Source organism: Antedon mediterranea, chromosome 2 (assembly GCF_964355755.1).
Source record: "Antedon mediterranea chromosome 2, ecAntMedi1.1, whole genome shotgun sequence".
Classification (NCBI taxonomy): Eukaryota; Metazoa; Echinodermata; class Crinoidea; order Comatulida; family Antedonidae; genus Antedon; species Antedon mediterranea.
In genome coordinates this window covers 244,268-258,160 of record NC_092671.1, presented here as the reverse complement: position 1 = coordinate 258,160, position 13,893 = coordinate 244,268, and the positions used below count along the sequence as shown (strand labels likewise).

The 13,893-nt window shown below is 33.6% G+C and overlaps 1 protein-coding gene across 3 annotated transcripts in view; it reads right to left on the bottom strand.

The window, feature by feature from the left end:
• LOC140039958 (atrial natriuretic peptide receptor 1-like) overlaps nt 1–13,893 on the bottom strand; it is a 207,977-nt gene that overhangs the window by 111,123 nt on the left and 82,961 nt on the right. Inside the window, exon 1 of one of the 3 annotated variants that reach the window (XM_072085543.1) lies at nt 10,662–11,940. The exons of the other annotated variants lie outside the window; for them this stretch is intronic. Coding sequence (XP_071941644.1) covers nt 10,662–11,406 — 745 coding nt within the window. The 5' untranslated portion in view covers nt 11,407–11,940. Of the gene's footprint in view, nt 1–10,661; nt 11,941–13,893 lie in introns of those variants that run through there. 3 annotated transcript variants of the gene reach the window in all.

The following is a 13,893-nucleotide window of genomic DNA, read 5'->3' as shown; positions in this document are numbered from 1 at the left end:
TAACAATATCGACAGTACGTAATTATGTCGATAAACTCTATACCAAAGCCGTTAATACATTATGAAAAAGTAGACGTACAACAGATTATCATAACCTTGATGAACCGGTCATGATATAATGTACCATAGTGCACGATATAATTTACTGTTCTGCACGATATAATTTACTGACAGTACAATATAATGTACAGTACTGTATATAATGTACCGTACTGTACGATATAATACCGTACTACACGATATACTGTTCTGTACGATATAATGTACAGTACTGTATAAAATGTACCGTACTGTACGATATAATACCGTACTACACGATATACTGTTCTGTACGATATAATACCGTACTGCACGATATAATACCGTACTACACGATATACTGTTCTGTACGACATAATGTACAATACTGCACGATATACTGTTCTGTACGATATAATGTACAGTACTGTACGATATAATGTACCGTATACTGCACAATATAATTTACTGTTCTGTACGATATAATGTACAGTAGGCCTACTGTACGATATAATGCACAGTATTGCACGATATAATTTACTGTTCTGTACGATATAATGTACAGTATTGCACGATATAATTTACTGTTCGGTACGATATAATCAGTATTGCACGATATAATTTACTGTTCTGTACGATATAATTTACAGTAGGCCTACTGTACGATATAATGTACAGTATTGCACGATATAATTTACTGTTCGGTACGATATAATCAGTATTGCACGATATAATTTACTGTTCTGTACGATATAATGTACAGTAGGCCTACTGTACGATATAATGTACAGTATTGCACGATATAATTTACTGTTCGGTACGATATAATCAGTATTGCACGATATAATTTACTGTTCTGTACGATATAATGTACAGTAGGCCTACTGTACGATATAATGTACAGTATTGAACGATATAATTTACTGTTCTGTACGATATAATCAGTATTGCACGATATAATTTACTGTTCTGTACGATATAATGTACAGTATTGCACCTAATTTACTGTTCTGTACGATATAATGTACAGTATTGCACGATATAATGTACCGTAGTGTACGATATAATTTACTGTTCTGTACGATATAATGTACAGTATTGCACGATATAATTTACTGTTCTGTACGATATAATGTACAGTATTGCACGATATAATTTACTGTTCTGTACGATATAATGTACAGTATTGCACCTAATTTACTGTTCTGTACGATATAATGTACAGTATTGCACGATATAATGTACCGTAGTGTACGATATAATTTACTGTTCTGTACGATATAATGTACCGTAGTGTACGATATAATTTACTGTTCTGTACGATATAATGTACCGTAGTGTACGATATAATTTACTGTTCTGTACGAATGTACCGTAGTGTACGATATAATTTACTGTTCTGTACGATATAATGTACCGTAGTGTACGATATAATTTACTGTTCTGTACGATATAATGTACCGTAGTGTACGATATAATGTAAAGTGGATATTGAACAATTCATTTCATAAAGATTATTCATTATTTTTTTCGATAAAGCTAATAGCAAAAGGGCTTTGCATGTTTTTTATTTTGTGAAATGTGTTTTTTATCCCACAAAATACGAATATCAATTAGTTAAGACATTTGGCCACGGAGAAGTAATTTAATTTGCATTTATAATTAAACACGGCAGTCATTTTTATAACATCACACATTGGAAACTGCTACTTTGTTTTGTATAGGCCTTTAAATATAATTTATATTTTATTCCTTTCTGTAAGTGGCGGGTTTCCCGCTGTTGAATGAGATTGTAAATAAATAAATAAATAAAAAACAATTTCATGTCACATATTGTCCAAAATATGTACGAAGTGCAATTCCTGACATTTTAACCTTTGTACCTAACCCATCATAACAACGACTAATCAGAAAGAATAATGAAATAAAAAATAATCGGAGTTATGCAATAATATGGATATATATAATCACAATAAAACACGACCCACTTTAAGGAGAGAGACCATCATGTTATTATATTTAATTAAGTTTCTCTTTTGTATATTTTGATTAAGACAGGACCACAATGTAAAACATACTGTTATCTGATTGTTTTTATCCTTATAAATATATTATTTATTATTATTATTATTATTATTATTATAATAGGATCCAACTAACTATCAACATTTAAAATTCAATAAAATATGAGCATGGACCTATATATTAGTCGAGTTTACAAATTCTCATTTTTGTCAGCTGTAGTACTAAAGCTTCGCGTGTGGTAACTGCTTAATGTATATGTCCTCTAGGAATATAACTGCCTAAATACGCGGCGCGAAAATATATATCTGTGTAAAATGCGTGTAAAGTTTACGTAAAGCAATTAATGAGGTGGAGAGAATAACATATAGTTCTATGGAACGCCAATAGTGAAATAACTGGGTTTGTCATGGTTATGAGCAATTAAGTGCTGTTTAGAATAGTATCATTTGAATATGCGTGATTTAACATGTTTATAGGCACAACAAGCACCAAATAATTAGTTGTTTAAAATACGCATAATAATATCTGAAAATACGGGCGGGTTATCATCTTAACATGTGCAATAACAAAGAAATAAAACTAAATATTTTCCTATTTCGACTAATATAGCAGGGTAGAACATCTTTATTAATACACGCTGCTATTTTATGTTATTAATAAAAATACATTTTTATATTATTATATTGAATGTTTAGTTAATGACGTCATGTTCAAATGATGATCGCCGCAAATCAACAACATCGTTCACTCAAACTATAGAGGGCGTAACATGTCTTATAGTATCTCACATAGCTTGAAAATAGTATAGAACGTATAATCAATGTCGATCAAACAGGATCAGGAGACGTTAAACACTGCCAGACAGTGGCGTATCCAGGATTTTGAAGTTGGGGGGGCCGGGAATTGCCAATTTGCCGACAAAATTGGTGTCATTATCTGCTGTACATACACGACGTCTCTGATCAATATATTTTCTAGGATTACATAGTCATATTGTCTTATATGGGATAACGATGCAAAATTAAAACCAAACCAACATTATCTGTTAGTATGTTGTATTCATATTACAATAAAGAAAGAATTAGGAAAATCTGATTTGTAGTTTTCGAAATATAGGGTCTAAAACATCGCCGAAAATGATCGTTTTTAGCCACGAAAGAAGTAAAACAATTTGCGGCCTCAGTCGACAATTCTATTAACTACGCCATTTTTGGTTAAAATAATTACATATAATTACGTTTTTTAGTAATTTATTTTATATATCACCATTGCAAATATCAATAAAAAATGTTATTAAATGCTTATAAAATATATAAAGTTGTTTACTTAACGGAATTTGGACAAATTCATTGCTCTAACTTTGTGTAGTAACGATCAGAGAGATTCATGGTACACGCGCGAGAGAAAACATTCCGCTGCGGGTGATTCGCATCCACCAATCAAATCAGCTAGAATCCTAACTCATTCAACCGTGAGCAATGCCAATCGCGAGAAAGCTCAGCTTTTATTGGCTTACGATGACATCATATCACAAAATGGTGGTTTTGTAGTTGAGCCTCACGGAATATTCTGTTCCAAAAATGAAATAGGGCCTACATGGATATTTTTTATGGTATATGTGCTTTTTCTTTAAAAATTTTGAATAATAAAGGCCTCATATCGAGAAAAAAAAACCGGGTTTTTGGCACTTATAATAAATATATCTTAGACAAAAAAGCACATGGCATGTGGAACTATATAATCTCTTAGCGTAGGAAGACATACAAATCCCAGGTCATGAGAGGCTCAACTGCATGCAAAAAACAAGGTTTTAGGGTAAGGTCAAAGACTTTTGAGTAAACAATCTACCGCGTACGGCCGTACGTACGTGCTACACATTTTTTACGTGTTTCGTTAGATGTAATGAAAATAAAAAATAGTTGATCTGAAGGGATCAATGATGATATGATATGTAAATAAACAAACACTCAAAAGAATTATGTTTACAGTTCAATTATTGTCAGAATAAATAGTTTATTTTTTTCCCCGGCACCTTTGTTTGCCGACGGCCGCGATGATGTGCCGACGGAAACGAAATCAGGGGGGGCCCGGGCCCCCCGGCCCCCCTACTGGATACGCCACTGCTGCCAGATCTAGTCATTAATTACATCCAGATAATAACTGGTGGTAGTTAAATCGAGTTATTTCGAGTTGACAATAATCGATACCACATGTTGACATTATTATTATTATATAATACAAAATGTTTGATTACGTATATCTCAGCTTAGTTCATTCATACAATACTCTAATACAACACCCATCTCTTGACATTATACTTCGTTTAGGAATAACCATCAATTATTTTAAAGAAACCTACCACCAAATAACACTGGTAGAAATGGTAATTTAGTGGTTCAAAATGTCTAGAAACATGGTGATTGAATGTCGTAATAAAATAACAACAGGTCGAAACGACCCGCACTACATATCCATCTTAGGTAAACAGTACTAACGCCATTTAGTTTCTGGAGTTGTCGATAAAATCCGCGTTGTAAGGCTCTGTCAACACAGTCTTTTCTGTCCAAATAATATGTCAATACTGGCCGTTTGGTTTTTGTATGGAAAAGGAATGGTATTTAATCAACATTATTCAGGTACACGGGTAAATCGTGTTAAATAAAGACATACACATGCTATCCTTCTCAACTAAATTTTAAGTGATTTTATATTGGTAAATATTGACCTAGTAATTCTAAGATTTAATACTCGTAAATGTTAAGGTATAAGTTGAATCTATACGTTGTTGAACTTACGCATAAATAATAAGGAAAGCCGATCTACTAGTACTCGTTTGTTGAACTTACACGTCACTTAAATATAAGTTAAGAACTGGGCCTACTACTTTGTAGAACTAACCCCTAATATTATAACCTATCCAAACTTAAGGATTACATTTTTTTTGGATATAAAACAAGCGATATTTGCGACTCTCCTCTAACTTGAAATAGGCCCATATCATTATAATTCATAGAATTAATAATGCTCTCCTAATAAACATGTTCGAAATTGAACAATGAAATGCGACTAGATGAGACATCCGCGTTAACGGTTAGGCCTATGCTTGTTCGAACCTATCACTCAGGTGTAATAATTGTGAACACCAGCACCGAGTTTGAAATGTTGAACAGCATTGGTCGCACCATATGCGATTATCTACTATAAGAACACCCTGAGTCGCAATAATAAATGTCTTGTTGTTATAACATGTTAAGTTGGTGGAATTAGCGCTTTACGTTACATTAATACGACCTTGACACCAGGTCCATTCGGATATAGTTCAAGTGGGATAGCACATGTCGAATTCATGTTGATTCTGATATCGCAATGCACTTTGGCATTATACATTGATACCAGGGACGATACTCAAGATACATACGGCACTGACTTTTGAAGTTTAAGTCATGATCGCTGTCTTGCATGTAAAGTAATAATTGAGCCTCAAAATATTGTGTCCATCATACATTGCAATACAAGCGGTTAATTAAAAGAATATAATCAACCCACTCCCCAGTGAATGAATTAAGGTTTATTTTTAGAAAAGCTTGCATTGGAAAAATTAAATTGATCTCATAAACTATGTACATAAATGCAAGTAGAATTATAATCACAACGTGTGACTGTCCTACCAGGTACACTGTACAGTTATCAATTAAACTTAATTGCATTGTTTTCGGTGGTAAAGCTATTATTAGTACTATATCAACAATGTTGTATCTAGTAAAACGGGGTATTAAAACAATAATTGTAACGTATTGTTGCCTCCTAAACGATGGATATACAGTATTACAAGACTTCATACCGCGTGCAACACCAAGTTGAATTAAATGGTAAAAACCATGAGAGATGAATGGTTGTATTTTCTAGCAAACTGGCCACTCGTGTTTACGTTTTCACATTGATAATATTTGTATATGGCGCTCTCGCTAAAATTGATGTTAACACAACATTTAATATGAATCCTTTTGTCACTTCGTCCCAGCATAAGACAAGTTATGTCTGGGATAACCGTGGGAAAAGAATCACATTTAACAATAGAGGGAACCCACTTGTGTTTGTCTGTTTATTTATTCATTGAAAATCGCAGTGGATCATTAACCATCCGTAAAATAAATTTCCATCGACGAATCTAACTGACGTGACCTTCAACATGACAGATATAGACTGTCAATAATAATGCTTCGACATTGAAACATTAATGTCTTATGTAATGTTCACTATAACTCGGAGTAAAAATATCTTGCTTTTGGTGGCGTCCTCACGTAAATGTGATTTTGTTTACAATTATCATTATCATCCTATTAGAATACATAAATTGAATTAGGGGTAATAAAAAATTAAGTTTGTACATTGAATCGAAATATTGTGTGGAGAAGGGAGATAGGTTAAAAACAATTAAATATTGTGTGGAGAAGGGAGGTAGGTTAAAAACAATTAAATATTGTGTGGAGAAGGAAGATAGGGTTAGGGTTAGGGAGAAGGGAGGTAGGTTAAAAACAATTTAGGATTTTACGCAGCGCTTTTCGGTAACCGTGAAATGACGTTTTACATCAACATTTATAATTCTTCTTATTCATTCATTCAATCTTTTATTTTGGAATCTCTGGTCCATAGAAAGTAAAAATTACATGTAAATGAAATAAAATAAACAAGACTAATTACTACTCTTCATCTCAGGGTGGAATTTCACCTGGAGAGCATCTTCGATTTAACTTAAAAGACGTTGCTTATAATCGTTGAGACTTAAACATTTTCCGTTGCATTTAGTCTACCCATCAGACCATTTATTTCATTTCATTTCATTATTTATTTGGTCTATTTAAGTATATACAAAACAAAAAAACTGAAATTGGGAAGACCAGGGTCAACCTAAGCGAACTTAATCACATATATATATATATATATATATATATATATTTCCAAAGGCAAATTACTGAAAAAAATGACAATGCTGTGGGTATCAGTGGCTGGATCTCAATGAGGATACAAAAATAAAAAGCGAAAAGCTAAATCAAAACGATAAAGTAAACAGCCAGAAAAGTTAGCAGAGCTTTCGGGCAACACTAGCCCTTCATCAGTGCAAGTGAAGGAATTTGGATAACGTCATAGTATAAAGCTGGCAAGTGCTGCCTGGGTGGACATATATATATATATATATAAATCCAAAGGCAAATTACTGAAAAAAATGACAATGCTGTGGGTATCAGTGGCTGGATCTCAATAATTATGTTAATTACATTTAATTATATGTTTTCGGGGCTGTTTGTTTAAATTTCAGGTGATTTGATTTTACAAATACACGAAGTCATCAGACGAAGTCGACATTTTCTAGCCGAAGGAGGGTAATTTTCCGAAATACATTTAAAATGTCACCGAGCTTGGTCAGTAGGTCGGCCCAGGGCGACAATAATAATAATAATAATAATACGTTTGGTTAGCATTAGAATTAGATGATGTATTGACAAAATCACAATAGGTTTGCTACATAGGAAATAAACTCATGAATAATGTAGGCCTTCGTGCAAATCATTCATATTTCAACGCACATGCACCTAATTGGTACACGGCAGCACACATTTCATGCCGAGTTTTTTAATCAAAAATTCTCACAGGTTTCGAAAGAAACGTTTAAATAATCTAAAATTGCACATAAGAAATTCGACAGCGTCAATTCACTATATACCTATTCGGCACAACTATATTTTTCTATTTGCTCCTTTTAATTATTCTCTTCATTTCAACATAATAATCCTCAACTGTTAATTGTTTTTTAAGTGTGCAACATACAATTTAATACTTTGTTTGAGATAAATTATTCATATTTATATAAAAACGCATTTCGACTTACAATAGTTTATGATTGTAAACTCAAAAGAAGCGTTTTTAGTTCTAGTCGTTATGTTGTTTGATTATCGAGGAAACGTATTCAAGAATACTAAGTAGAAATTAAAGCGTTAAAAAGTACAGAGGCCTGGAGATTATATGACGATTTTACATTGTATTATTGTAAATGAGAACAAGAATAGACTAAGAAGTATTGTATTCATATTATTCAACATATACACATTACATTTTCCTTTTGCGTGGATACGTTATACTAACTATGCACTATTTATAATCCGTGGTTAAGCATCATTACTGATGCGCATGCGCTACACGATGATTTCCGAAATACTGTATCCTCCCTCTGATAACCAATTTAGGCTCTTAATTTCTTCACCAAACCAACAATAAACAAAAGTCAACGCTTTAACACCTGTAACACAGACTGAACTACAGTAATAATAACGTATGACGATAATATCGATTTTTCAAATCTCAGTCAAAGTGGCATTAAGGCAAGACTTACGGTTGCGGCCCATCTGTTACACTATTTAACTGATGCAGACATGTTAACACCTTGACAGCAGTCTGCGCGATAGACGCATAGAAAATCAGTGCACAAGTTGGCGTATAGGAACATTGGCTGATCTTCAGATAGTTCAGATTTAAATCGAAAAACGCTTAGTTTCAGTTATCATCAGTACAGTAATCGTTTTTAAGATTACAGTAGAAATTTCCTAGCGGGCGTCTACCGATCTTCACAATGAGACATGGTTTATAGAGTACTTACGAAATATTACTAACGGTACATGATAACAAGTATTGAATCAAATAAACACAATCAATATCTATAAAAGTCTATGCATATCAGAATTGTGGCAAAAAGGATCACATTAAACTCTAAACTCTTAATTACAATATACATGACCGTCTAAGATATTCATATTCAAATTCATATTATAAAAATGTCTCAGCTGCATAGGAACAACTTTGGATGGATCTTGCCAAGAAAATGGGCTTTTGTCTGTAGTTTTAAGACATGGTATTACAAAAACAAATGTAGGCTACTGACACAAAATGGGCTTTTGTCTGTAGTTTTAAGACATGGTATTACAAAAACAAATGTAGGCTACTGACACAAAATGGGCTTTTGTCTGTAGTTTTAAGACATGGTATTACAAAAACAAATGTAGGCTACTGACACAAAAACGAAAAAAACAACAACAAAAAATCAGCTTTTGAGTCTACTATAATTTTGTGATGAAAATGAAAAACTAACAGAAGTATAAGTAATACCAATGATACCCATATGCATGTTTGAATGTGTGGAGGGAACTATGGCGCGTCATAGGGAACTCAGCAGCAATAACAATGTCCGTCCTGGTTATTACATAACCCTAACCCTAACCCATATGCATGTTTGAATGGTGTGGAGGGAACTCAGCAGCAATAACAATGTCCGTCCTGGTTATTACATAACCCTCTAACCCTAACCCTAACCCATATGAATGTTTGAATGTGTGGAGGGAACTATGGCGCGTCATAGGGAACTCAGCAGCAATAACAATGTCCGTCCTGGTTATTACATAACCCTAACCCTAACCCATATGCATGTTTGAATGGTGTGGAGGGAACTCAGCAGCAATAACAATGTCCGTCCTGGTTATTACATAACCCTAACCCTAACCCATATGAATGTTTGAATGTGTGGAGGGAACTATGGCGCGTCATAGGGAACTCAGCAGCAATAACAATGTCCGTCCTGGTTATTACATAACCCTAACCCTAACCCATATGCATGTTTGAATGGTGTGGAGGGAACTCAGCAGCAATAACAATGTCCGTCCTGGTTATTACATAACCCTCTAACCCTAACCCTAACCCATATGAATGTTTGAATGTGTGGAGGGAACTATGGCGCGTCATAGGGAACTCAGCAGCAATAACAATGTCCGTCCTGGTTATTACATAACCCTAACCCTAACCCTAACCCATATGAATGTTTGAATGTGTGGAGGGAACTCAGCAGCAATAACAATGTCCGTCCTGGTTGCAAGTGTAACGTTATACATCTATAATGGATTAATTCTAAACATAAATACAAACAACGGTGTTCATAATATTATACGTTATTATAATTAGCTAACACACGTACAATATTTTTCAATAATAGGCCTACATTAAATATGTATTTGTAGCTGTCTTTGGATACAAATTTAAATAAATACCATTTTGTATAACCTACCTAGAAGGAAGGAAGCAAGAAAAATGTTGCAAACGACACAAATTACTACAACTTGGATAACCGCTGATATTACAAGCTTGTTAAGAGTGACGACAACAAACAAAGCATTCGCATAGTATAACCTAAATAAAGCGACCATATTAGGAGGACGAGTATGTTAATCCTTTAAAGACAAATACACCATTCAATATCGTTCTACTGGACCACTAAATCGTATTTGCTAATTGCTAAAACACTTGCTCAATGCTATAATCAATTTGATCACGAGACCGATAAAGTTTGTTTAGCGTCACCAGATTAATCATACTATTTAAGTGTAAGTCAATAAGCTCACAACACCATTAATAACATTAGCATTTTAAATAATTCTGCATCGTGTTCGACATTCCTCACGTGGTGATCGTGTTGGGTGGCAAATAAGATTACCAAATAAAGGAGGACAACTAATCTATTATTTGAACGCTAATTAATGTAACAACAACAACAATAATGAGCAAGATATAATTCTCACCTCGTGATTTTTTTGATACTGTATCCAAAGTTTCTTGAAGTTTTAAATCGGTAAAATCCGGATGCAAAACCGCATATTCATTAGTAAAATTCCCATCGTCGTCAAGAAAAGCTCTGTAAACACCACTACACAAGAAAAAATGATCTCTTGCAAACTTATCATTATCTTCATCGACTAAAATCTGGAACCAAATAAGCCAATTGTGCAATTTAAAAAACTCGACCAAAGTACGACCCATCCCGATATAAGTGGGACCGACTCGAGTCGTTGTATTGAACTCGTCGCTTTTTTCCACATCACGAAAATCTGGTCCCAGAGCAGCTGGTGAAATCAAGGGCAATTTCCATATGCTGTTGAGACGGGCAACATAGGCTACTGGGTAACTACAACACGGTCCAAATATTACATGCCCCTGATACTTTTCTCGTAATTTTAGTGCCTCAGTCTGTGCTATTAAAGGATTACACTTTTCATCGGCAAACCGTGTAATGAGTTCATGGTTTCCAAGTAGACCAGATTCATTTACGTAATTTAGAGCTAGATCTATAGCTGGCAACACCACCTCTTTAGGGTATGGCAGGTATTCACGTATGGTCGTTTCACTGCCACTCAACATAAAAAAGGCGGTTATTGTGCCATCTTCTATATGTTCATCGTCGCAATTACATGTTTGACCGTCTTGAGCTCCTACATCAAGCACCAATAATCCTGCTACAAAGAGTGTTATCACTCTTAACACGTACATTATAGTCACAGGACGAATACCAAAACATCAAAACTCACACATTCAACAGCGGTATTTGTAATTTGTACCAAATATACGCTTTAGAAATGATTTCCGGTTTCACGGGTGAATGCTGACGATATAAACGTGAGGCATAAAGTGGAGTCAACGTCAGGAAAAAGTTTGAAAAAATAAACGATAATCTATAAAGAGTTTGGTCACAAAAGACCAATTATATGAATCACTTTAGGCATGACACGCCGATATCAACACATCGGGTTTCTGTAGATACAAACACAACTTGATCATTCACCAACGTGTGCAAACAATTCTGAAACCCTTTACAGCGAATAATTCACAGTATTTGTGATATAGCGTATACCCCTTAGCTGGTACGAACACAATTCCATAGTTGTCTTACAATTCAAACAATATAATCCTGTGGTATCGAATAAAAATCCAAGTAGTCGGCGGGGCGGAACCAACCACCAATCGACACTTGTTGTCAGTGAATATAGACTGACGAACGTACGGCTACCATTTGTACTACTTGTCTACAAAATACTTTCGTTGTAATGCGGAATCATACAGGTATCCTCAACAAATGCCGACGATGAATAGCGCCATCGCTGTGTTTTTTTACAACATCGTTAAACGTATTGTAGACTCTATGATAACCAATGGCTAAATAAATTGTGCAATGAGATGGTAAACATTAGATAAGATCAAAGATTGGAAGTCATCATATCGATGATATCATTCTGAAATTATTAAAGGTGAACTTAGGAAAATGCAGATTACTATAATCTATATACGGCCAATGGGTAGAAACACGCGACGTTTTATTATGTACTAAATTTAATTACCTTGCAGTGAACCAACAAGAATAATTAATATTCTGTTTAATAATACAAACAAAATAAAATTAGCAAAACAAATAGTATATTATATTTATTTTATATTAATTTTTTATCCAACTTAAAAAATCCAAAGAAAAATAAAAAGATGTGAAGAAAATATAGCGAATGAAAACAATTACAAAATCAATGGCCGCCTCAATTTATATTTATTATAGTGAAAAAAAAATAACGTTATTAAACTGTTTAATGATTGACAGTCTTGCAATAAGCCTACCCAGAGGGCGGCAGACAGAACATTTAATGTTTCAGTTTTCAATCCTTGCATTAAAATTATATTTAATAAAAAAACATTAATTAAAAAAATGATGATTCATTTAACAAACTAATAATTAATTAATTATAACTAATAATACTAATAATTGGAAAGATAGCAGTCTAAATTAAGATTTCATTGTAGGGCTATGAACCAAATTTTAATAGAGCCAATGCTTTTAATTAGACGTACGTGCGTAATGACATCACGCTTTGTTTTAATTCAAAAAGTTGCCATAATTATTGGACTAGTGAATTAATGTATATTGTATATGATACAATAACAATCAGTAATGTCCAGGTAAATCATGATCACCATCATTCATTTTCACTTCATAATATAGATGGCGGTATTACACATTTTGCTTTTATCGGAAATGTATAATTGTAGTTTGTTTTTTTATGTTCTTACGGTACGTTGTGTCGATACGTTATGTCTACGCGTGTCCTGATGGGAACCAAGGTGCTAAAAAACCTACAATTAATTTATTGAATGCACCATGTATTTGCACAAAAAAAAGACATTATATACTTTGACTCTTTAAGAATAGTTCAAGTTCAAGCAAAAATATTACACCTACATTGATCATAAACATAAATCCATATAGAGGAAGGAAGGGATTCATTAGAAAAATATGTGTGATAATCCAAAATAGCACTCTCTATAACCAAAAGCTTCCCAATGATTCTGTAAAGGACATCGTCGAATGTACTAACAATGTGTGATAATCCAAACAATCTATATAGCGCTCTCTATAATTAATCTAAAGTTTCCAATGATTCTGTAAAGGACATCTTCGAATGTACTAAACATGTGTGATAATCCAAACAATCTATATAGCGCTCTCTATAATTAATCTAAAGTTTCCAATGATTCTGTAAAGGACATCTTCAAATTTACTAAAAATGTGTGATAATCCAAACAATCTATATAGCGCTCTCTATAATTAATCTAAAGTTTCCAATGATTCTGTAAAGGACATCGTCGAATGTACTAACAATGTGTGATAATCCAAACAATCTGTATAGCGCTCTCTATAATCAACCTAAAGTTTCCAATGATTCTGTAAAGGACATCGCCGAATGTACTAACAATGTGTGATAATCCAAACAATCTATATAGCGCTCTCTATAATTAATCTAAAGTTTCCAATGATTCTGTAAAGGACATCGCCGAATGTACTAACAATGTGTGATAATCCAAACAATCTGTATAGTGCTCTCTATAATCAACCTAAAGTTTCCAATGATTCTGTAAAGGATTCGAATGTACTAACAATGTGTGATAATCCAAACAATCTGTATAGTGCTCTCTATAATCAACCTAAAGTTTCCA